At 34.6% G+C, this 27,015-nt stretch overlaps 1 protein-coding gene across 4 annotated transcripts in view; it reads left to right on the top strand.

Annotated features, from left to right (window-relative positions):
- PPARG (peroxisome proliferator activated receptor gamma) overlaps window positions 1-27,015 on the top strand; it is a 141,700-nt gene that overhangs the window by 71,450 nt on the left and 43,235 nt on the right. For 3 of the 4 annotated variants that reach the window (XM_054595377.1, XM_054595376.1, XM_054595378.1), the window contains 3 exons: window positions 12,731-12,958; window positions 14,528-14,697; window positions 25,060-25,198. In XM_054595377.1, the coding sequence (XP_054451352.1) occupies window positions 12,739-12,958; window positions 14,528-14,697; window positions 25,060-25,198 (529 nt within the window). In that variant the 5' untranslated portion in view covers window positions 12,731-12,738. Of the gene's footprint in view, window positions 1-12,730; window positions 12,959-14,527; window positions 14,698-25,059; window positions 25,199-27,015 lie in introns of those variants that run through there. The other variant, XM_054595380.1, reaches the window with a different exon arrangement.

Below are 27,015 nucleotides of genomic sequence, written 5' to 3'. Positions count from 1 at the left end.
AAATGATAGCCTTGCTGAGTAAAGTAATCTTGGTTGTAGGCTCTTGATTTTCTTTTCTTTTTCTTTTAATTTTTATTTATTATTTATTTTGATTTAATATTTATTGTATTTTTTTCCAAAGACCTTGTATTTCATTGGTTCTTACTGGCATGAAAAGTTTCTGTTGAGAAATCATCTGACAATCTTATGGGAGCTCCCTTGCAGGTAACTAACTGTTTTTCTCTTGATGCTTTTAAGATTTTTCTCTTTGTCTTTAACCTTTGCCATTTTAATTATTATGTGTCTTGGTGTGGACCTCTTTGGGTTCATCGTGTTTGAGACTCTCTACATTTCCTGGACTTGTGTCTTTTTATCTCGCCTGGTTACGGAAGTTTTCAGGCACTATTTTTTCAAACAGGTTCTCAATCCCTTGCTCTATTCTCCTTCTGGTACCCCATGATGCAGATGTTGCTACACTTGATGTTGTCCCAAAGGTTCCTTAAACTATCCTCATTTAATTTTTTTTTTCTTTTTGCTGTTCCAATTGGGTATTTTCTGCTACATCGTCTTCCAAATTGCTGATTCAGTCCTCTGCTTCATCTAATCCTCTGGTGATCCCGTCTAGTGTATTCTCCATTTTAGACATTATATTATTCATTTCTGACTAGTTCTTTCTGTGTTCTTTTTATGCTTGCTATCTCTTTGTTGAAGTTCCTTGAGCATTCTTATATCCATTGTTATGAACTTTGTATCTGGTAGATAGCTTGCCTCATTTCATTTAATTCTTTTTCTGGAAATGTCTCCTGTTCTTTCATTTGGGACATGTTCTTTGTCTCCAACATTTCGGCTGCCTTTTTGTGTGTTTGTTTCTATGTATTAGGTAGATCTGCTATGTCTCCCAGTCTTGGCACAGTGGCTTTATGCAGTAGGTGTCCCGTGGGGTGCAGTGGCACAGTTTCCCTGGCCACCTTAGCTGAGTGCTCCAGAAGTGTCTCTTGTGTGGGTTGTGTGTGTCCTCCTGTTGTTGCTGAGCACTGATTACTCTTGGCGTGTCAGTGGGTAGAAATTACCCTCAGGCTAACCAGCTGTGTGGATTGGCATGACCTCCATGTACAACCTGCTGTGTGGATTGGCATGACCTCCATGTACAACCTGCTGTGTGGGTGCTGACCCCATGGAGTGGGATTTGCCCTGGTGGGGTCAGGTGCCTGTTGAGACTACCCTTGGGAGTGCCATTTATGGAGCTGATCAGTTTTCTCCCTGTATGTCTCTGCATCCCCTGAGCTTGACCAGAGTTCCTCAGGAGTTTTTAAAGAAAGACTGTAACATGGGCCCAGGCTGGCTGCTGCCAAAAGAGCTGCATGAGTTGGGTGGGGCAGGGACTCAAGGATTCATCAGGATAGAGCTACTAGAGTTCACCAGGCTAATGTAGATTCTCATATGGCTATATGGGAGGAGGGCTCATCACAGGGACAATGGCTGCCTTCCCTCCAGTCCTTGCCCTGAAGTCATGAAACTCAGTTTCTTCCTGTAAGTCTCTGGCAACCACCTACTCACTGACCCTTCACAGAGCCCAGGCAGAGTGCCTGTGAGTGAGAGTTTGTGTGTGGTCTCTTTCAAGGGATGTCTGGATATTTAGCAGTCTTTTATCTCACCTGGACAAACAGAATCCCTCCTGATTTTCACAGCCAGATGTTATGTGGGCTCTCTTCCTGGCACTGGTTTCCTGGACCAGGGAGCCTGGCATGGGGCTGAGACCCCTTACTCCTCAGGGGGACATCTGCAACTGAGACATCTCTCTAAATTCTCAACTACCACAAGTGCGTGTGGGGCCAGCCCGTTTCTCATCTCTGCCCCTCCTACCAGTCTTGACATGGCTTCTTCTTTATATCCTTAGTCATAGGACTTCTATTCAGCAAGTCTTCCAATTGTTATGCCAGTTAATTGTTCAATAATTTAGTTGTAATTTTGATGTAGTCATTGGCAGGACGTGAGTACAACATACATCTGTTTTGACATCATGACCAAAATGCTTCTTCATTTTAGCCATTCATTTAGCCACCACATTGCATAGGAATCTTTGCCACTTACAAAAAAAAGTCTCTTTTCATCAATACAACAATATCTCTAGCCAATTACAATACAAACAAGTGTGTATGGTGATATATTGTAATTTTTATTTTTCTTACTCAGCTAACTAAAAAGTCAAGTACCTTTTAAAATATTCGTTGCCCATTTTGTCTATCCTATTTTTGTGTCTCTCCCACTCTGTGTTGCTTTTTCATTCACTTAGTAATGAGTTTTTAATCTTAATATAGTCCAATATATCTAATTTTTCTTTTATGATCAGTGCTTTTTATATCCTGTTGTAAAAATCTTTGCCTACTCCAAGGTTGAAAAAGTGTTTTCCTAGTTTTTGTTTTAAAAGTTTTTTTTGTTTTATATTTCAAATTTAGATCTGCAATCCACACGGAGTTGATCTTTGAGTAAGGTGTAATGTAGACGTTGATTCGTTTTTTTTCATATATATATCCAATTGACCTGCTCCATTTATTGACAAGATCATCTTTTTTCTCAGTAGACTGAAGTGGCATTTTTGTCATAAATCAGGTGCCCATATATATATTGGATTGATTCTGGACTTGCTCTTTTATTGTATTGTTCTATTTTTTCCTCTTTGGACAGTCTAATATATTGTCTTAATTACTGTAGCTTTTTAATTGGGTTTAATGTCTGGTAGTAGAGTCCTCCAGGATTGTTTTTCTCTTTAAGGTTGCCTTGGATATTCTTGGTCCTTTTAATTTCCATAGAAATTTTAGACTCGACATGTTAATTTTCACATAAAAATGCTAAGATTTAGATTAGAATTTTTCTGAATCCATAGATAAATGTGGAGAGAATTGACAGCATTCAATATTGAGTCCTCTAATCTGTGAACACGGTATGTTTAGATAGTCTTTCATTTTTTTCAATAATTCTTTTGAGTTTTTAGTGTAGAGATCTTAAACATATTTTAATAGATTTTTTCCATATTTGATGTTTTTATGTTATTGTAAAACTTATTTTTAAAGGTCATTTTGATTTATTGTGGGCTTATAGTAATACAGTTGATTTTAAAATATTGTCCTTATATCCAGCAACTTTGCTAAATTCTCTTATTAATTGCAATGTCTTTTCTTCCCTGTTGCATTATATAAAAATTCTAGTACAGTGTTATTCCTCATCTCAAGAAGAAAGCTTTAAATATTTTTCCATTATATATGATGGCTACCTTAGTTATTTTGTTTGTTTGTTTGTTTTTTATAGATATTCTTTATCAGATTAATGAAATTTCCTTTCCTTCCCAGTTAAGAGGTATTTTTTAAAAAAATCATGAGTGCCAAATTATATCAAAAGCTTTCACATAGAATATTTCTGATAATCCTATAATAGCTCAGGAGGAAACTCTGAAATATAAAAATGTTTACTCTGGATATTTTAATATCACATTGTACTATGTTTTTAGATAATACATAGATTCACTAGTTAAAATCTGAAAATCAGCCAATAACCACTAGCGATCTGGCTACATCTGTTTTGACACTTTTGTTCTCAGTGTTTATTTAGCTTAAGACCATTGTCTTCTCATTAAGAGTGCTTGGCACAGTAAAGTGAAAACAAAAGAAGAAACAGAAGCATAGTGTATCACATCATTTTGCCAGGCTAAACATCTAAGTAAGATAGTGCCTTTCCCTTCTATGATAATTTCAAACTATTAGTGGTACTTCAGTAGTAAAACATTATTTGAAACCACCCACCCATTCTATCTTTTCCTGATTGTAGGAAGGAGATCCTTTATAATGTTTGAGAGATGGGCACACCAAAGAGACGCAGTACCTTGGTAGATCTTTGATAGTTTCCTCTTTTCTGACTCGTTACAAACTTCTGGAGCATTCTTCTCATTTTTTTTTCTTTCCATTCGATCTCCTTTCTTCCATTAATATTCCCCTATCACTACAAAGCCAAAACCAAATGTGAAGAGGGAGTTAGCTCACAAAAACATTCCAGTTCCTTTTCTCTGACCTAAGGACTACTCATGTGCTAGCAGGCAAAGTAGGAATTTCTACCAAACCAGAGCAACTAACTCTTCAACAGATTTGGGCTTCATTTTAATTAATTAGTAGTAAGTCTCTCCTTAGAAACTTGTGAAGGTAGTTTTAGCAGAAGAACCTAGCTTAACCACAGGAAGAAAGAGGACATGAATCTCCAGCTAAGAAAGCAGAAGAAATAGATGAGGACATAATCCTATAATCTTTCCTATCTCCTGATATCTCTGGATTGGATCAGGCAAGCTATCTAAAAAACATGTGGCCCATGCAAGAGAAATTGAGAACATGGTTGGGGCAGAGAAAAGTGGTAGTAGGTAAATGGAGACAAGTGTATTTGAAAAATTTGTTTAAAAATGAAATAAAATTAATGATATGCCCTTTGTTGATCTCAGTTGAAAACATGCTACAAGACCTTTAGGTTTACTACAAAAAGATGTGCATATTACAGATACCTAACGGAATGCTTCAGTCTCTGCCAAGTCTATCAATGGAAGTATCAATGGGAAATCAAACCACAGAAGCATTGGATTTGGTTTTCAATGTAAACTAAGTAGACAACAGAATGAAAGTATATTTTCTATATTGAAAAAACAAATGACACACCAAATAACCCATTTCTTAATTATTTTCTTAATTTATGGCATCCAAAATAAGAGGTTCTTTATTCAGAGAAAACCACAACAGAATTCAAACCCCAGCTCTAATACATATTACCTATATGACATTCGACAAATGCTTAACCCCTTTCTAATTTTTTCCATCTGTCAGGTGGTAATAATAATTGCATATAACCCATAGGACTGTCTATATTTGTAATTTCTATAGTTTAAATTCATATACATTTATAAATTATATGTATACATTTATAAGTCACATATGTAATAGTTTTAAGTTATATTGCCTTTCATATAATAAGCTCTTAAATACTGTTAGCTGTTATTAAATTGTACTTCTGCAAATGGGATACAGAGTCTTCTTCCTTTACTAATCAAAATCTGTGATAATAGTGAAGGAAAAGAAATGAACTGATAGAATTTATTTTTTAAAGGCTTGAGTCAAAAGGAAAGTCATCTATTGGTCAAGTATCAAAAATATTTTCCAACTTTTCTTTATTTTACTTGAAATGACATTAACTTTTTTTATACTTTTTCAGATTATTGCATGATAATTCCTTTTAAGAGGACTGAGAAACATACAAGGAATATATGTACTTCCTCCATTAGGTGAAATCATGGGAAAATGTTACAATTAAAAGATATTTAACTTAGTATTTACGTTAATCAAAATAATATTTGTACATAGTTTTTTAAAGTCAGATAGTGTTAAAGCTTTTAATGAACAGCAATCCTCAGTCCCACACCCAGTTCTTACTCCTCAGAGACAATGATTTTAACTCTTTTCAACATTTCCCCTGGTATTTACTCCCTATATCTTAAAAATACATGCTTATATTGCTATTTTTAAATTGTATTTATTACTCACTGACTTCCTACTGTAGAAGATAAAATTTAGCCATTTACCACTACACATCCTTTCCTTAACACACAGTTCCCCTCCCCCACCTCATAATGTACTTATCTGTAATTTTAAGCGAAATGAGTTATCCAAGTTTACATTGTAATAACTTTGAAAGTGCTGCTTACAGTTGAGCCAGGCAGAATATACTATACTCCTGTTTATGATCCTAAATAGCTATTTGTTTTTCTGGAGTTAATTTTTTTTTCACTTAGTTATAGCTCATTTTTGTTGTTGTTTTTTTCTACATACCTATCACTAGTTCATTCACAAACTCTGACAGAGTAATAAAAACTCTCAAAGTGGTCAAATATATCAGGCATTCTAATTTCTCAGGTAGTCTAGCGTTGCTTTTTTCATCCTCCTGCTCCATTCTCTCTAGGCTGCTATTATCTATTATCCTGGTACTTCCTTTCACCTCCCCCTGTGTTTAGAACTTTTATTTCCTGGATCCATATTTTCCTTTTTTTTTTTTTGCTGTAGATTCTAGGAAAGAATACATGGACAGTAACCTTCCTTTAAGGCCTTTTATTTCCAAAAATGTTTTATTCCACTCTTAGTGATGGTTTGGCTGAGTATAAAATTCTGAGTTGGAAATAATTTTTTTCTTTGAATTTTGGCCACATTACCATATAGATTTTTAGCATCCAGTGTTGCTGTTGAGTAGTCAATGTCATTCTGACTCCTGGTCCATTATGTAGGGCCTTTTTTCCCATGTCTGGAGGCTCTTAGGATAGGCTCTATAAAAAGAGCATTAGTCTTTACAGTGATTTCTTTCTGTGTGGTTTATGTAAGAAAACCCTTCTCTTGGGTTTTGTTGTTTTAACCAACATAAATCCTTGCCCTCTAAAGTAAAAGAAAACCTGAGGGACAACTTAATAACGCCTTTCAAGTACATATGGTAAAGGACAAATATGCAAAGGATGATAACTATATGTTTAGGAAATAAAAAAGTTACAAACTGCAACATAGGTTAGATAATTATTTTACAAACTGTATTCCATCAAATATTAAACTTCTCAAATATTGCATACTGTGCCCTCCCCTCTCTTGTATTTTCTTATGAATTATTAGTCTAAGAAGTCCCACAATAAACCTATTTAACTTTACTTGAGTAGCATTCCCTAAATTTATTTGCCCATCAGTATGTTTCCTTTTAATTATTTAAAAAGAAACGTCATTAACATATGTATAACACAGATGGGGAAATGCCAGATAAGACGTAGACTTTCCTGGCTACAAAAGAGCAATTAAGCAATGGAATAAGTAACCAAGAGAAGCTGTGTATGCTCCTTTTCCAGAGGTCTTTAAAACAGGACATCTGTTTTAGGCGTAGTCTTGTTTGAACAATAGGATTATGCTGGTGTTTCTTCCTCTTCCTGTCCCCTAGTGGTAGCATTGGAGGCTTTTAGCCCACCTTTTACATGATTCTAGTACTTTGGTTATTAATATGTACAAAAATGACAACTACTGCAATAAGTACATTTATTGAGAACTTATTCAGTGTCCAACCCTATGCTAGATGCTTCAACAACTTCATAATGCGGTACAGAGAATGCTAAGTAGGAGGCAAAACCTGGATTCTTATTCAGTCAGCCTCAATCCAACAGGGTGCTCATGAACAAATCACTTTGCCTCATTTTTCTTCATCTGTCAGATGAGGAACTTAGATTGTCTCAAAAAGATCTTTTCTACTCTAATATTTCAGAATGATTTTTTTCTCTGGATATTAGCTATTATAATGGGAAAGGATTAGAAAATTCCCAGGTCAATTTACACTGCAAAATGATTTGCATGAATCAGTAAGTAGGGGCTGGATAAGTAAATTTGAACTATATTTATGCATAGTTCATTTATGCATGAACTATTATACCAAACTACTATGAAACAAATTAGAAAATATTGAAAAAAATATTTATTGTCTCTTTAAGGTCACTTCCAGCAAGACTACTAAGTTTCAGAGAATCTGTGAAAGGCTTTTTACTGGCACCTACTTCTATTGCACAGCTTAACACATTTTTTAAATGAAGCTTTTATTTGAGAATTATTCTTCATAGTATATCCCAGTTTCCTATACCTGGCACATTGAAAATATTCAGTTTAGAAAGTGAAGTGTGTAGCCTATGGAGTTTTAGACCATCTGGGTAAACAACCCAGCTCTAATACTTAGTAACTGTGTTCTTAAGCAAATAACTTACTTCCATATCTGTGCCTCAGTTTCCTCTTCTTTAAGGAGAATTAGAAATGTACCCACCTCATAAGAATTTTGTGAAGATTAAATGGGACACTCCAAATGTTGTAGTTGGGACAACACTTAGCACAGGGTTCTATTAATATTAGCTAATGTAATTATTAAAAACATGCAGCATTTCCCCAGATATTCTAACAGAAATTTTTCATTTCATAAGGGACAAGAAAAACGTCAAAGGTAAATTGTATAGTTCTGGTGCTTGAGTTTATAATTTAACATCTTTTCTGACTTGCTTTCATACTCTCAAATAATGATGCCTCTACGATTAGAGCAGTTACTTTATTTTTTCATATTGGTTGTATTTTTGTTTGAAGTACATTGTACAAATATTATGCAAAGTGTGCTCCCAGACTATAATAGAGTTTAAAGCCAAGTTTGAAGGTCTAAGATAAAGAGTACACATTTATGTCCTTCCTTACAATGTCTGCTTAAAGACATTTGCCTGATTGAAACACACTAAAGGTTGTGAAATTGATAGATATATCCTGATGCAGCACACCCCTGTCACCCAGCTGGAAAGTTAAGACACTGTTACTTATCCCTGAGAAGGGCTGTTGTTCGTGCTAATATTTGGATCATTTGTTCTTTCACGGGTAATTGCACAGAGTAACAAAAAACACCTACTCAACTTACAGCTTGGCAGATACAGTAGCTTATGTTTTCTAGAGACAAAATTAGAAACAGGCTCCCTGGATCCATCTTTAAGTCAAAATAAAATAAAATGTCTAGGGAACCACTGTGCCTCCCAGTAAACATGGTCCATGAAGTAATATTGTTTAGGTCAAGATGTCCTAGAATAAGAGGATAGGGATAAGGAAAAGGGGGAAGGGAGAATATGTATTTGGATAATATGTTTTCATAGAGATGAAGAGGCAAGGTGTTTTTCTTCCTTAGAAAAACTTTGTCTTTTCTACATGGGAATAAAAAATTTTGTAGGACCCTAATCTTCCTTCTGCAATTATCAAAAAAACAAAACTGAGTATACAATTGTCGAGGGAAGGGGGTATAGCCTAAATTGTATTTTATTTATAATATTGAATATCATCATCTTTTCTGCAGAGCGTAAGTCTTAGCAAAACTAAACCATTGAGAAAGTATCTTTATTTTTTCCATTTTCATAGAAAAAATACTTATTCCACCCTTCTCTATAAAATATGATCATTCAATTGGCAAGCATTTAATAAACAACTGTGCATAAGGACTAAAGGAAAACCAGAATAATAAGATATTATCCTTTTGCTCCAGAACTTGAAATTGAATGGTGGAGATATTTATCCAAATAATTATATCAGAGCTAAGAGAGAAGTACACAATATTGTGGGAACACAGAAAATGGAGAATATTTTTAAGTTGGATAATTCATGGAAAGTTTCACAGAGAAAGTAGCATTTGGACTACTGTGGGATTTCCCACTGCTATGGGAGACACAAGGGATTATGATGCGTAGCGATAGGGGATGGGAAGAAGATAGGGCAGTCTCAGCACGAACAAAGATGAACAGACTAGGAGTGCAGAGCGTATTTAACCTGGTCAGAGTAGAATATGCCTAAACACAAACTATACCAAGAATGAGAGTGAGGACTGGGATCCACTGCTGGGAAAGATCACTAGTGGGAAAAACAAGTCAGGGCTGTGCCAGGGAGAGACTCGAATGCCAAGCCAGGATACTTTAATTTGTTATGTAGCTCAGAACTTCTCCTACTTTCCCGTCAATATGCCCTTAAGAGAACATTACAGCAACAACACAGCATTGTTGGGGCCAACGATGAGTAGGTGGAGCACAGAGGATGTTTAGGGCAATGAAGCTCTTCAATATGATACTGTAGTGTGGTTACATGACACTGTGCCTTTGTCAAAACCTATAGAATGTGCAACACAAAAAGTAAACCCTAATGTAAACTATGGACTTTAGTTAATAATAATGTATTAATAATGGTTCAACAATTTGTAACAAGTGTACCACACTAATGCAAGTGTTAATGACGGTAAATCCAAATTAATAATAGAGGAAATTGTGTGTGTTTAAGGAGTGAGAGAAAGGGGAAAGGGTATATGGGAGCTCTGTACTTTCTGCTCAATTTTTATGTAAACCTAAAACCACTAAGAAAAAAGTATTATTTTTTTAAAAATCATATCCTTTTGGCCTTGAAATATGCTACAAGCACAATTTTCTAGGACTTTTGTATATCTTTAAAATCACATGAATTTTTATTGTATTCATTTATGCATACATGGCTATTTTAACATTAAAATTTTGCTCAAAACTTCAGGGAAATCAGTGGCCTGTAAGGATATGATTTCTGTACTAAGAAGCATGGCTTTAGTTGACAGCGAGTCATTAAAGTCATGTTAAAAGTGAAACAAAACAAAATTAAACCAATAAAGTGATGAGCAACCAGGTTTTCCTTGCAACACAGATATTTTTTGCATCCTTATTTTCATCTCACAGTCTTCATGCAGAGGCTTATACACTACCTTTAACTCACTTAGTGAACCTTTATTTATTTTACAATAAGCATAATGACAAATAGTTGGTAACCAACTTTTATGGATATTACAATTGAAACAAATGAGGTATGTTTTAATATGAAAGTAATTTATACTTAGAAAAATGTGAAATAAACCTGCTGAGGAGATGGGCAAAGTAAATGGAGTGACCTGGGTTGTGTAGGTTTAGATGTATTTTGAGACAAAGAATTCAGTTCAAATGGGTGCCCCTGTCATTGAGAACACAAACTTTTTTCTGGCTGTCATTGAGACCCAGTATGACCTTTAAGCTATCACCAGTGCACATTCCTCTTTTTGGTGTGTAGTATTTACACTGTAACACAGATAACTTGAGGTTGTTTGGGTACTGTTTGGGTAGGTATTCAGACATGTGAATCCAAACAGTACCTAATGAGTCCTCTTGGAACCACTGAAACACATTCATAGGACTAGTCTCCTTGTTTGTGTGTTCAAGACATTTTGTTTTTCTTATGAAGACCACAACTGGAATCTTTAACCTCATGCAAAAATCAGCCTTTGAGAGTAAATTCCTTAGCTCTCTGCTCGCTGGGAAAACACAAGAGACCCATTCCCAGATACCCCTAGGAGAACAGCCCTTCCTCCATAAACCATTTACATCAGTGAGAGAACAGGGTTTCTGGGTCAGTCTTGAGATTTTCTTTACTTACCAGCTGTTGGGCCCCAGGCAAGTCTCTTTACTCCTCTAGTCCTAGCCTACTTATCTCTAAAGTGGTATTAATATCTTGAGTTACATGGAATAAAAGGTAGAGTGTGTCTGCTACGTGGAAGGTTGTCAATAAATATTAGTTTGCTTTCCCTGCATCTTATGCTAAAATTTCATCAATTCATTTAGCATTTAATGAATACATGTTTAATGAACACCTGCCATAAGCCAAGCCCTTTGCTAGGAGATGGGGATATTAATTGCAAATAAGACAGATAAGCATATTATTTCAGGCACCTAGAATTTACTAGCAATTCTTTTTTTTTTTTTTTTTTTTTTTTTTTTTTGCCTTCAATGTCAGCAATCTCAAATTCCCATACCTCTCTACTTGTATTTTTTGACCAAGGACTTACCATTTAAAATACTGTGACTGTGCTTTTGGCACCCCTTTAATAGTCAACTGCTTTCAGATAAACCAAGTCAGGCAGGTTCCTATTGCATATAAGTCAAAAGTCTACCCTCTTCAGTCATACACAAGTCCACATTAAATACTTAGAGCCAAAATCTCTCAGGGTTTTATTTCACTTACTGTGACCACAAATCATATTTAGAAAAATGCATATGGCATGTAACGTCTGAAGCAAGCAATTCATGAAATGGGTTTTTCTGTGGCCTTAGAATCCATATTAGTATTCTTACCTTTGTTTTTTATATATTTTTTTGTTTCCACTTTTGTTTTGTCTTGGGGTGGTTTAAAATTAACTCAGGGCTAGATTCTCATTTTAACATTCCCTCATTGATAATCAAATATGTTTTTACATACTCTAACCTCTGTATTCTCAATGTAGGGAATACTTTCTCCTCTTCAAGGAAAGCTGTATACAAAGAAAACATATTTGGGTATTTTCATAGCACAGAAGAGATCTTCTCTTTTGAAAAAAACAATTTTATTTATTTATTTTTAGAGAGAGGTGAAGGTAGGGAAAAAGAGAGGGAGAGAAACATCAATGTGCGATCAGTTACCTCACAGGGCCCCAACATGGGACCTGGCCCGCAATCCAGGCATGTGCCCTGACTGGGAATCTAACTGGTGACCTTAAGAAAAAGAATTATTTTACAATATGATTAAAAAGTAAATTCTTATCTAAATTTAATATACCAACTTTTCACCCTGGCCAGTGTGGCTCAACTGGTTGGAGCATCATCCCATGGACCAAATATATACATATTTATGAATTTATATATTATATATGTATACATATATACATGTATATATTCCAACTTTTCTGTCATACAAAAGCATTACAAATGTGAATGGAGGAGCAGAATTTTATCCTAAATAGAAAAGTATTTAGGATTTCTAATTTCAAGAAAGTAAAATTGTCCCAGAACTCTATACTCTTAAACGTTATTAACAGACTTGATTGGTGATCTTCTATAAAAGATGAGAACAGGGCTATCTGCAGAACATTTATATCAGTACACTGTACACACTGATACTGTTACAGTGTTCTCTACTCTGATATCCAGGTAAGTGGTGATTTCCTCCTTTTAGTTAAACCACCTGGGCAGCACTAAGAAGGTGGTTATGTTCTCTTCTCTCATTGTAATAACCTAGATGAAATCACTTTACCAAACATTCTTTCAGTTCCCTTTCTGCATATCTTTAGAGGATTGCTCTGTCCTCGAGGACCAACTTCACAGCTATTCTTTTTTCCATTTCAGAAATTACCATGGTTGACACAGAGATGCCATTTTGGCCCACCAACTTTGGAATCAGCTCTGTGGATCTTTCTGTAATGGATGACCACTCTCACGCCTTTGACATCAAGCCCTTCACCACCGTTGATTTCTCCAGCATTTCTGCTCCACACTATGAAGACATTCCTTTTGCAAGAGCTGACCCAATGGTTACTGATTATAAGTATGACCTGAAGCTCCAAGAGTACCAAAGTATGATATTTATTTTCACTTTTAAGACTACTAAGACTAGCATTAGACTAATCTCAATAACACTGGAGTAGTGCTCCAGAGATGAAAATTATATAGAGAAGACATTTAAAATTCATTTAGTCATCTATTTATCCATGAAATATTAAGTATTTATGAAATGCCAGAAAAGAAGACAGCATGTAAATACCCCAGATTATTCCATCCTTTCTTCCCTTCTTCCTTTCTCCTTTTTCTCTTTTCTTGCTTCTTCTTAGGAGCATTAGCCAGCATGATTATATTGCCAGGTGTAGCTCAGGCTGAGTAAGAGTTCATCACCCAAACTTAACATTCTCTTGGCCACTTATAAGTTATTAAATAACAGTTTTCTACCTTAATATCATTAAATTGCTACATTATAATCCAATTTTTCTAATTCTGCCATTTAAGAAGCTTACTGAAAACTGTTTCAACACAAATTTAAACTTTGACAATTTAGTCTATTGATAAATCTTCCTGCAATTAACTCAATTCACATTGAAACATCAGACTCAAGAGAAACTAAAACTGCATTTTTCAAGATAAAATAAATTTCCATGATGCTATTTCCTTGATTTTTATCTCTTTGTGTACTGATATGCTGGTTTCCCAAAGCCATCAGCTATGTAATTGGTAACCATTACTTGACAATAAGAATTTCCTGTATTTCTAGTTTTTTAAGATAAATACTAAATTTGGCTATATTTACATGTGTGATTTTCAGTTAAAGCCTAATACGGAAATTTAATAGCCTGATCCTAATCAACAGAAAGGTAGTGCTTAATTTCCATAGGTTGTTTCACTGCCTATCAAAGATCATTTTACAAACCACCTTTTCTGACTCAATACTGATGGTAACCTGGTCTCTTCTTTTTCATATACCTTCAAGTTGGGCTTCCCATTATCTTTTCACGGCAATGTTCCTTCTGTGTTTCTTTTGCAAGAGTAGTTTAAAAATCTTCTAAAATGTGCCCTGGCTTGTGTGATTCAGTGGATTACATGCTGGCCTGAGAACCAAAGGATCACTGGTTTGATTCCCAGTCAGGGCACATGCCTGGGTTGCAGGCCAGGTCCCCAGTGGGGGACATATGAGATGCAACCACACATTGATATTTCTCCGCCTCTCTTTCTCCCTCCCTTCCACTCTCTTTAAAAATAAATAAAATCTTTAAAAAAAATACTTCTAAAATGCAACATTTAAATTAAAATACATAATTTATTATTGTGAAAATGCCAAGTACAGCAAATTATGTAGTAAAATAACCTTATTGTCTCAAATACTATATATTGTCTGATAGTGCTTTAGTATTACGGGGTACTGGAGTGTCATAGAACAACAGGTTTAGTTCACTTACCTGTTTTATTTATACAGGTGAAGCTCAGAGGGGTTGTGACTTGCCTGTGATTTTTCCTGTGTCTTTTTGTGTTCCATAGCGCTTCCACATTTAAATAATAAAAATATGGCATCAAAATGTACTATATTGACTTCCCAGATTGCCTTTTTAACATTGTTTTCCATGTAGTAGTGATCTACTCACATTTTCTTATACACAGGTGCAATCAAAGTGGAGCCTGCATCCCCACCTTATTATTCTGAAAAGATGCACCTGTATAATAAGCCTCATGAAGAGCCTGCCAACTCCCTCATGGCAATTGAATGCCGTGTCTGTGGAGATAAAGCTTCTGGGTTTCACTATGGAGTTCATGCTTGTGAAGGATGCAAGGTAAAAAATAATTTTTTTTCTTCAAAGGATGTGTTGAAATTTACCTATTATTTCATTTCCTGTTGCAAACTCATGACAAAGAATTGAGATAAAGTTGCCAAACATTTTTTTTGAAAACTCATTATTCAGATGATATAATATTTAAAAACCTAAGAAAATTAATAAAAGCAGGGCTACTTTGTCTCACTTTTTTTTCTCCAAATTGGCCCTATGAGGCACTGATCTAATTTAACCCTTGTAACTTGCAGGGTTTATTTTTAAGTGACTTGATCAAGGTATCAAGGCAAGATACTGATGAGCTAGCCCAGAACCCAGATTTCCTGAATCCTCCAGTGTTTTTTTCACTGTACCATATAATATTTTATATATGTAAGCCTTGACAGATTTAAGATAGATAGGTAGGTAGGTAGGTAGGTAGGTAGGTAGATAGATAGTCAGTCAGTCTTCATCTGAGCCTTAGAACAGTCCTATAAGATTGAGCTCATTTATGGCGACTAACAGATGTGGAAAGTATGAATTAATGAGACTTTCTCATGGTCATACATTAGTCAATGGCAGAGCTAGGACTAGAACATATATCATATGACTCCTAAACCAATGCTCTCTTTTCTTATCCTTATGGACAGGCAAAGAGATATAACTATTTTGGAAAGAAGATAGTTTTTTCCCTCACCTTCTTTCTTTCTGAAAAGGGGCATTTTGGAAAGTTCAAACATTAAGTGATATTTTGCCTCAGAATTAAGAAAATATTAATCCACTTATAATTTAATATGTAGTCTTTTAAAATAATTAATTTTAATATACTAAGTGAATAAAATAGTAATAGAATAGTTTTTGTTTTATACTCCAGGGCTCAAAATAAATCATTCATATTTACCTTATAAAATAAATGTTTAGTTTTTATCAATTTTTATAAATATAAATTTTTAAGTTTTGTATATTTGTAAATATAAAAATAATGTATTTCTGTTATAAAATAAATGGTGCTTATATATCAGATTTAATCCTCAGTTGAGCTTTTTATTCAGAATAAAGATATACAGCATCAGGTAGGTAGGCGTTAGAATATCTGGCTTCCTAACTGGATTGTGGGCCAAAAAAGGAGATGAATATTTATTGAATTTCTACCTTGCAGATATTGTGCAAGATGCTTTTCCATAATCATTTTTAACCACATTCTGCCTAAGTATTCACATCTCTGAAATGATGGTATTGAGCCCTAACTGGTGTGGCTGAGCTGATTGTCACATCATCCCATAACCAAAAGATTGTGAGTTTGATTCCCAGTCAGAGCACATGCCTAGGTTGTGGGTTCAATCGCGTACAGGAGGCAGTGTTTCTCAGTCTCATTTCCTGTCTCCCGTCCTCTCTCTCTAAAAGGAATGAAAAAAATGTCCTCAGAAGAAGAAAAATAAATAAATAAACAGATGGAGTTGAATTAGATGATCTCTAAAATCTCTGCAGTTCAAAGAGTTTATTACTCTAAACCTAATAGTGAAAAGAGGCAAGCTAGTAGTCACTTGGGCCACTTGCCCAAAGTCACTAGCCAATCACATAAACACTTTAGCCCTCAAGTCACTGTATGTGTAAAACAACTTTGTTAGATTAGCTATCCAAGGTCTACTCATCTCTAACATCTAAAATTCTAAAATTACTGCCTGAAGAATTCCTGGCAATTGATGCTTTCATTTAAAACACTTAAACCCATTGATTCTGTCATTAAAACCAAACTAAAATATTTTTGAACTTATATGAAATCATTATGTATAGTTTAAGATTTCAGTGAGTAATAAAAACATGTCATTTTATTGTATTCGATTTATACAATTTTCAAGTAAGTTGTTGATAAACTCTGAGGCTTACTTGAAGAACCCATTCAGTTTTTGTCATCTTGGTCATTTATATTGATAAATAAATATAAACAGTATGATTGATTAAGTTTTCCCAATAAATTATTGTTTTTTATGGGTTGGTAAAGCACTTAGAAAACTAGAAAGTTTAAATAAATAGTTTGACCATGATTCTATTAGTCATATATTTGTGGAGAATTAATATTACTGAGAACAGCTAAACTTTGACAGAAATATTGTCAATTGCTGGTTGTAGTGAAAAAAGTTAAGTTCTAAAGGTACAAAAACTTTGAAGATAAAAGCAAGCGAAGAAGAAAGGTAGCAATAAAGAAAAAGAGAAATAAAAAGGAGGAGAAAATCCCTATACCTTTCAGTTAGGAACAAAATGGGTTCTAAGGCAGAGATGGGGAATAAACTCTTAATAAAACCTGAAAAATACAGGGGAGTTCTTAACCAACCACAGAAAAACAAAAACAATAGATGAAAATTAAGAGTATTGTATACTAATATTCAGTAACTTGTAAGTTATCCAAATATGAATTACAGACTTCCTAGACTAAAATATAAAAGTTTTACTAACCTTGGGAGGGAAAATAGACATCTACTCACTTTTTTAAAAAAAAGCAAAATGTTAGTGGAATAATATAATTTGCCTTCTACAAATTAGCAGTGCTCAAAATGTAGTCTGGAGACTTCTCGCGGTCCCTAAGACACTTTCAAAGCTCCCATGAGATCAAAACTATTTTCATAATAATACTATGTTTTTATTTACCATTTTCACTCTCATTCGCTCAGGAGTGTAAAGTGGAATGTTCCAGAAGCTTCATGACATGGAATGATAAGATGGCTCTGATGGTTAATGAAATATTTGCCTGTATGTTCTTATACATAAAAATTTCTCAGTTTTAACTTCTACTCTAGTAAATACCATAAAGATAGCCCACATAAACTAATGCTCTTTGTAGTCCTCAATAATTTTTAGGAAATTAAGAGGTCCTGGGACCAAAAAGTTTGAAAACCACTGGTGCCAGCCATTGAGGCTGAAGAAATATAATGCTTGTTCCTTGCTACTCTGGAACTAAAGAAAACTGCTGCCACACAATGTAGCTAAATTAGACCAGTGGCTGACAGTAATCAAAGATAGCTCCTTAGTTTATCAACAATATTCGGTGATAAGCCAAGAAAGTGAAAGTGTTTGATTCATCTGTATGTTTTTTCTGGAAGATACTTCAGCCATTTAATGATTGCCATTTTAGTAGTAGAATATAGGATATACCCATGATTAAAATAGAGTAGACCACAAATCTGCAGGCTAATTTATGGATTGAAAAGAAGAGTTACATTGCTTAAGATAGCTGTTAGTAGGTCTTCTTAAGCAATTTTACAATGCCAATGGAACAGGTTTATATTAGTGATCCTTGCCAAAATTCAAACAGAAATTTAAAAATTGGGTTTGGATTAAAGTAAAATATTGACAGATTCTTGCGTATATTAATATTGCAGACTTAGGCAAAATATAGCATTTAGCTGCTGAAAGACATAAATACCTTAGAGCTTACAAAGCTGACAAAATTTTTGGTTACAATTTGGACACATTTTTTTTCACTCTTAGGTTTCGTCATATTTTTGTCTCTTTAGTGAAAGGCTATTTTACCTAAAGATATAAGTAAGTACAATTTACCATATAATATAATGAAACCATTTTATATTTCTACATAAAACACTACTCCAGGAAGAGTTTTTTGTATATTCCCACCTGCCAAAAGTAGTTCAGTGATTCAGCTTCTGTGTGCCATACATTTTACAGGAGAGAGGAATGCTGGCCGGCCAGCCTAGGGCTTTTATCTCATTGTAAAATTAGCAATACCATTTTTACGTCACATTACACATGGAGTTTTGTTAAAAGTAAAGCAATTAAGGAGAAGTTGGAGAAAATGCTTTTTAAAAGCAAAAGAAATAAACATCACAGTCCCATAGACAAATATGAAGCCTTTAGAATGATTTATACCCAAAACAGAAATGGTGACTGATGCATCTCCAGCACACCAGTTCACAGACTTCGTGATAATCATGAGAATAAGTTGTTGAAATTGCACATTGTTTTGTGGACTCCGAAATAATAAATAAGAGTCCTGTTAAAGAGTGTTTCCTCGTCAGTAACATGAAGAAACTTTGTAGAAGCCTGTGTCATTCTTCAAATCGATAAATAATTTTACAGAAAGACACTTAGTAATGGCCTTATATCTTCCTTGCTAGATGTCTTTTTTATAATTTAATCTTTATTGTGTTTTTTTCCATTACCATTTAGTTCCCTTACATCCCCTGCACGCCCCTCCCCAGCAATCACCACACCGTTGTCCGTGAGTCCTTTTTCCGTTATGCTCATTCGCTCCACCCCCACTAGCTGTCATCTGCTCTCCATCTATGAACGTGTCTCTGTTGTGCTTGTTAGTTCAGTTTGTTAATTACATTTCACATATGAATGAAATCATATGGTATTGGTCTTTCTCTGACTGGCTTATTTCACTTAATATAAGGTTCTCCATGTCCATCCATACTGTTGCAAAGGGTAAAATTTTCTTCTTTTTTACAGCCGAGTAGTATCCATTGGGTAAATGCCCCATAGTTGTTTTATGCACTCATCTACGGATGGATACTTGGACTGCTTCCATATCTTGATGATTGTAAATAAGGAAGCGATGAATATAGGGGCGCTTATGTTCTGATTTACTGTTTTGTGTTCTTTCAGATATATTCACAGAAGTGGGATTGCTGGGTCAAAAAGCAGATCCATTTTTAAGTTTTTTGAGGTATCTCCATACTGCTTTCCACAGTGGGTGCACCAGTCTACATTCCCACTAACAGTGCAAAAGGGTTTCCCTTTCTCCACATCCTCATCAGCACTGTTGTTGCTTGATTTATTGATGATAGCCATTCTGACAGGTGTGGGATGATATCTCACTATGGTTTTAATTTGCATTTCCCTTATGATTATTGACGTTGAGCATCTTTTCTTTTATCTGTTGGCCATCTGTATGTCCTCTTTGGAAAAATGTCTATTCCAGTCTTTTGCCCATTTTTTAATTGAGTTTTTTGAGGGGAGGGAGGTTTGGTGTTGAGTTTTGTAAGTATTTTATAAATATGGGATATTAACCCCTTATCAGATGTGTTGGCAAATACATTCTCCCATTTTGTGGGTTGTTTGTTTTGTTTTGTTGATGATTTCCTTTGCTGTGCAGCTAGATTTCTTAAAAAAGAACCATTGGTTATCATAAAGTTAGTGTTTAGGAAAAAAATAAATAAAAGTTCCAAGTGGTGTGCTGGAGTGTGTATATATTACTTAGTTCAAGATTTTATGTAGCTATATAGTACATAAATGATATTAAAAATGACTATCCATCCTTTAACATTAAAAGATCCTGAATCATAACAAAAAGAATGTGACATACTTTGAAAGATACCATGAATCAAAACAAAAATTTGCATCATAAGGGCTACACTTAACATAATTCTCATATCAAAAACCTTCTTCTCCAGCCCTTGCTGGTATGGCTTAGTGGACTGAGTGCTGGCCTGTGAACCAAAGAGTCGCTGGTTTGATTCCCACTCAGGGCACAGGCCTGGGTTGCAGGCCAGGTCCCCTGTTAGGGGCACATGAGAGGCAACCACACATTGATGTTTCTCTCCTTCCCTCTCCCTCTCTTTAGAAATAAATAATTAAAATCTTTTTTAAAAATACCTTCTTTTCCAGCCATGCCAAATAATTGAGTACTCTGGGACTTCACATTGTTAACTAACCAAGCAGCATTTTCAACCACTAACATTAGTTTTAAAAAGTGAAAACCAGTGAAGGAATATCACAAAATATATATGATCACAATGGTAAAAATCAAAACAAAGTTTACCACAAACATTTATTAGTGAAAACAGTTCTGTCTTCACTGTTAGTCATTAGCCTTCTTTTAATGAGTGGAAAAAAATCTTTAATATTCAAAGGTCCTTAGAACCCTCTGAGAATTAAGGAGGCTTTGACTTCCAGCAGATCCTACACAGGGCATATTCTTTGAGATATTGTCATCTCACACAAGGTGAGGAAAACTCTCCAAACAACCAACAATTACAAAATAAACAAATCCTAGGTCTTGAGCTGTGAGCTGCAAGCACTTAGCAGGATGGCGTTTCCCTCATGATAGAGGCCCATAGGAATACCTTAAACCAGTATTGCCTCAAAGACAGGTGCCTATTGCAGTATTTGGAGTCATCATTGAGAAGGGGTTTTGAATTAAGCCAGAATTCTCAAGGTAATATGAAATAGTCTTAAGTCAGTTGCACCCCTGGCTTCCAACAGAAGCATCCACAAATTCTTTTTGGAGGAAAGAATACCTGGTTTAGTCTCTGTAGGACTCCCATAGTTTAAGGTCAAAAAAATGAGTTCAAAATAAAACATCAATAAGCACATAGAGAGCAGTTGAATTGAATGATATTCATTAGGAATAAACAAACAAAAATGAATTTAGACCCCTCAGCCCCTACCAAGGAAAGCAGATATTAAGATTGTATTGCCAGATACAGATAAAATAGCTGTGGATGTTTTTGGAAAAGAGGGCAGAATCACAGCAATCAATAAGCAACAATAGGCCGTCGGGAATGACCTTGTAGATTTGAAAACAAACCAAGTGAAACTTCTAAAAGTAAAAAAATATAATTACTGAAATAAAAAAAGTCAAAGGAAGGATTAAATAGCATGCTGGATACACCCCCCCCAAAAAAATATTACTGACTGAAAAATAAATGCAAAGAAATTGTTGAGGATGAGACTCATAGGGTCTTGGAGAATATGTCCTTACCAGAATCTGCTAGAATTTGAAGCTTCTTTTAGTTCTTGAGGGATTAATAGGATTTTTTCTCCCAACTCTGAATGCACATTTTTTCACTTATTTATTTTTTTAATTTATAAATCATGTTTATTCTATTAAAGTTGTCTCAATTTTTACCCTTTTACCCCCTTCACCCATTCCACCCCCACCCCCCACTCCCACTCTGTTGTCCATATCCATGGGTCATTCATACATGTTCTTTGTCTAGTCCCTTCCCCTTCTTTCCACCACTGTCCTCTTTCCCCATCCCTCTGGTCACTTTCAGTCTGCTCCATGTTTCTGTGGATTAATAGGATTTTTGAATATTAAAAAACTATGTCTTCTTCACTGATGAATAGAAGAGTTGTATACAGAACTGTTCACATGGGTGAATTTTTGCCATTGTGATTATATATTTTTGTAATCTTATTTGCTGTTTTGATGTTGACTTTTGCAATTAATATTCATAAATAATTAATTATAGGAAGATAGACAATATAAAAGAGAAATTCAGGAGGACAGAATAAGAAAGTCTAAAACTTACCTAACTAGAGTGTCCAAACTTATGAACAAGTGAAACCGTGATGCAGAAAACAACATGCCCAGGAAGATAAATAAAAAGAAATTCATGTTTAGACACTACAGTAAAAACTGTAAAATACTAAATATAAAGAGAATATGTCAAAGTAACCAAGAGAAAAGACAAAAATGCCTTCAAAGTTGATTGACAACATACCTCTCAACAACAATGGAAGCACAAAGATAATGGAATTCAAAGTGAAATAGAAAATAACTGAGTACCTTATATCTTTCTCCTTTTTTTAGTACTCTATATCTTTCAACACTGAGAGTGAAATGAAAATGTTTATAGGTTAAAAAAACAAAAAAGACAATAAATTTCAAGGATAGTAAGCCATAAACAGGAGAAGATATTTGTAACACCTATATCAGACAATGGATTCGTATCTAGGATATGAAAAGATTATCTAAAATTCAATTTTAAGAAAAAGACATCCATTAGAAAACTGGGAAATGAAAAATCAGAGAAATACAAATTAAGGTCCTACTTCGATTCTATTTTACACCTACTACATTGTCAAAAATTAAGACATCTGACAATACGAAGTGCTGGAGAGAATGTAACTTCCATAAACTGCTAGTGGGAGTGAAAATTGGCATAAACACTCTGGAAAAAAATTTGGCATTGTCTTATAGATTTAACATTCAAATATTGTATAACCCAGAAGCTTCTACTCCTAGGGGAACTTTTCTATATGTGCATTATGAAACACAAGAATATTTATAGAAGCAGTATTTATAATAGAAAAAAATTGGCAAGAATTCAAATATACATCAACATGAAAACAAATTAATAAACTGTGGCATAATCATATAATATTATATAATTGTAAAAATGAATAAATCATAGCTTCTCACAAGAAAGTAGATAAATTTTAGAAACCTAATACTAAATTTAAAAAAATGAAAATCCCTTAAAAAGACATGAGGTATGATAATGTTTAATAAAGCCCCAAAACTATCATAATTAAGCAATGTATTATTTAGATTTACATACTATGTGATAAAACTATATTTTCTTTTAAATCAAGGAAATGATAAACACAAAATTGAGAATAATAACTTTGTCAAGGGGACACAAGTACAGGAGTTGGGTAAGAGAAGAGTACGTAAATATTCTGGTCATGATCTTAAACCTTAATTTGGACAACACGCTCATGTGTGATAATTATCTTACTATATTTTACAATGACATGTATTTTCTACATGTTTGTAATTAATATTAATAAAATAACATCCAAAAATAAAAGGAAAAGAGTATGTCAATGGCCTTGTAATACCTCAGTTACAGTTTAGGATCACAGAATATCAAAAATGGAACTGCCTCCTCACTTTACAGATAGAAAGGGTGAGGCCCAGTAAGGAAGCTGCTGAAGGCACACATGGTTATTCAGCAGATTTTAATGGAGAACTATTGTTGGTGTCTGGGTTACTTCCAGGGCATAAGATACCATCCCTGGCCCCATGGAACTCACAGTTTTAGCTGGGCAGTGAGCGAAGGGCAAGAAAATAAGCACAAATGTAGTAAGTAAATTAATTGTATACTAGAAAGTCCTAAGTCTATTGAGGGGGAAAAAAGAAAAACTAGGGCAAAGTAAAGGAGGACAATAGTTCCAAAGGAAAAGTGGGGGCAAGGACAGGCCATAGTGTTAAATAAGGTAGAAAAGCTTCACTGAGAAGTTAAGGTGTTAGCAAAACATGAAGGCAATGAGGCAAACAGGCAAGTGTATTTAGAGAAAGAGCTTCCCACATGAGACGGAGAAATCAAGAGTGACTTCAAGGATTTTGGCTTGAGAACGTGGAAGGGTAAACTTGCATAAACTGAAATGGTAAAGCTGTGGTGAAGTAAGTTTGTGGCGTAAGATCAGGACTTTAGTGTTAGATATCCTGGGTTCGAGATGGCTATTAGATTTCCAAGTGAAGATGTCAGGTAAGCAGTAGAACATACTTGTCTAGAGTTCAAGAGAAATGTGGACAAAGTCAAATGCATCTCAATGACAGAATCAATATTAGTTCAGTGCTTTTTGTACCAAACAGAACCAAATAATTAAGAAGAATTAAGAACTGAGATTCATAAAATGAACACAATAGAAATGAATAGGAATACTCTGAACAAAAAAAAGTGGAGTTAAAAAACATTTCTGATTAGAATTTTTTCCAGGTATTTCCAAAAATATATAAATATGGCATCATTTAGTTAGCCTCAAATTGACATATTTACTATTTTGAGATAGCAGTCCATTTTCTGAAGACTTATATATTACTTTTCATGTTATTTTCTTTCTTTAAATTTTTATTTATCTATTTTTAAAGATTTTATTTATTTTCAAAGAGATGGGAAGGGAGGGAGAAAGAGAGGGAGAGAAACATCAATAAGCAAGAGAAACATCAATTGGTTGCCTCTTGCATGCCCCCAACTGGGGACCTTGCCTGCAACCCAGGCACATGCCCTGACCAGAAACCAAACTGGCAACCCTTCAGTTCACAGGCCGGTGGTCAGTCCACTGAGCCACACCAGCCAGGGCTCATGTTATTTTCTATTATCTCTTTTTGTTTGTAGGCTACAATGATTATGGAACACACACACTTCTGTACAAATAAGTGAAACCAATTCTGCAGGAAATTATGCAATATAGAGAATTCCAAAAAACTATCCACATGTGGATTTTTATTGGCCCTGATCATGTATTACGATGAAATGATTATAACTTTGCCAAACTGCTTAGGACAATTATAAGGGCTTGGCATGCTGTTAGAAAAGTTTGCAAAGATACTGAACTGATTACTTGATGTTTTATTTGCCCTTTTTAGAGCATGCTGAAATCCAAATGTAAAGCCAAAATACATTGAATGACATTAGTTGGATGTGGTCACTTTCTAAGAGCTAAAACAGGACCCTGGAAATCCCTATGCAGTTCCAGAGAGATTAAGGGACTTGCCTAAAGTCACCAGCGCCAGAGCTGTGTGAAGAACCTGCCTTTTCTGGTACCCAGGCCAGTGCGCCTTGAACCATATGTTGCTGCTTCAGTGCATCACAAAGACTTAGAATTTGCTTCTTTTTTTTAATCTCTTTGCAGGGTTTCTTCCGGAGAACAATCAGACTGAAGCTTATTTATGATAGGTGTGATCTTAACTGTCGGATCCACAAAAAAAGTAGAAATAAATGTCAGTACTGTCGGTTTCAGAAATGCCTGGCTGTGGGAATGTCTCATAACGGTAAGTGAACACTTAGCTCCACGTATTTTATTATTCTCATTTTGGCTGCCAGATCAGTAGACCTGAAGGCCATTGATGAAACATGCATTTATTCCACAGAATGCCAGATTTCAGAATATTGCATACTAACAAAGCATTTCTCATTTAGGTCAGAGTTTTTAAGCTGTTAGTGAGGAATCCTCTCTGTGGTGGGCATGTGCCATAATCAGAGAAAAGACTCGAAAATCTGGGAGGTGATGGAAATAACTGTAGTATTTTAAAACAAATGTAATGATATTTGTGATTATATTTTATGTTGCTTTAATAGTATTAAAAACAGAATTATACTTTACTTTTGTATATCAATAGTTTCTAATTTAAATGTAAGGATTCTGCATATTTATGGATTTGGAACTTTAGGTGGCTTATCAGAATTTAGATTTATATATCTGTTTTTCTCTTTATTATGCAAAGATGAATGTAGCTATAGCAGTAGCCTTGACTTTGAGCAGCATACTGAGTTATGAATAAAGAAGTATTTTAAAGTTCCACAAAACTTCAGTGTCTGTAGAAAGATAAGAGAAAAAAACTTTCTACTTTTTAAACCCATATTGAAAATCAAACTTATGAATTGGAGTGTTGACCTAAGGGGGAAAATGTAAAAGACCTGAGAACACCCGTGTTTTTATGAACTGTCGAACTAACTCAGCAAAGTCCTGGAAGATAGGCCTGTTTGAAGATATAGTTCTTGATTTCTATTTAGCTCTGACTGGTTAGTTCACAAAACAAATTTTGATGTAATGACATTGTTATATTTCTTAAGTATTAGTCAGCTCTTTGAAAACCCATTATGGGCTCAAAAAATGTAAAATACCAAAGTGATCAAATTAAATCCAAAGTCACATTTCATTGGATATCCTGTTTTTTCTTTCTTTTGCCTTCATCTCTCTCAAAACTGATCCCCTATGAGGATAATCTCCTTTTTTTTTTTACTGTATTTTTATTGTTTACACTATTAAAGATGTCCTTATTTTCCCCCCCTTTGCCTATGTCCCCCTCTTCCTTCTGGCCATCACCACATTGTTGTCTGTATCTATGGGTTATGCATGTAGGTTTTTTGGCTAACCACTTCCTTTCTTTGTCTAGTCCTCCCTCTACTCCCCCTTCTGACAGTTGTCAGTCTGTTCCATCTATCCATGGCATCTTTAAGTCAATCTTCATCTATAAGGACTCCAAACATCAGTGAAAATTAAATTTTTGCTCATCATGCTGGTGTCTCATTTTCACAGCAGAAATCATCAAAATATTTGGGAATCACTAATTGGTTGATACCCTACCCTTTTAAAATAGTTTAAAATTATATTTTTATCCTTAATATGGGTCATTTCCTCTAAAGGCAAGAATGTATTATGAATAGATCCATTAGCTATAGTAGACAGGAAGGAAATTTGGTCTAACTTTCCTCAACAGTTAATTACATCTACTGTGTAGCAGTATACAATTGCAGTCATTGATTGTGAAATAATTTACTGGTTTAATTTCATCCATTTTCTTTTTATTTCCAATCTCATAAAACATAGTGCATGTTTTCAAATCAAGGATTGTATTTTAGGTGATGCAATCAGGTTGCAATAAACTTCATTGATCTTTATGAAGAAATCTTTGATTTGAGGTCATTATCTATAAGACTACCTAGAAAAGCATGCCAGTTTTGCTTTTAATACTATTTCTCTTTTGTCCTTTAAAAAATTGTCACTTTACACATTGATGTAAAATATGTTTCCTGTTGCTTGTACATATTCATGTAAAACATATTTCTTATTATTTATAGGCAAATA

The sequence above is a fragment of the Pteronotus mesoamericanus genome, unplaced genomic scaffold (genome assembly GCF_021234165.1).
Source record: "Pteronotus mesoamericanus isolate MK-2021 breed Mesoamerican mustached bat unplaced genomic scaffold, CSHL_Meso_final scaffold_54, whole genome shotgun sequence".
NCBI lineage: Eukaryota > Metazoa > Chordata > Mammalia > Chiroptera > Mormoopidae > Pteronotus > Pteronotus mesoamericanus.
This window is presented reverse-complemented; position numbering and strand designations above follow the sequence as displayed.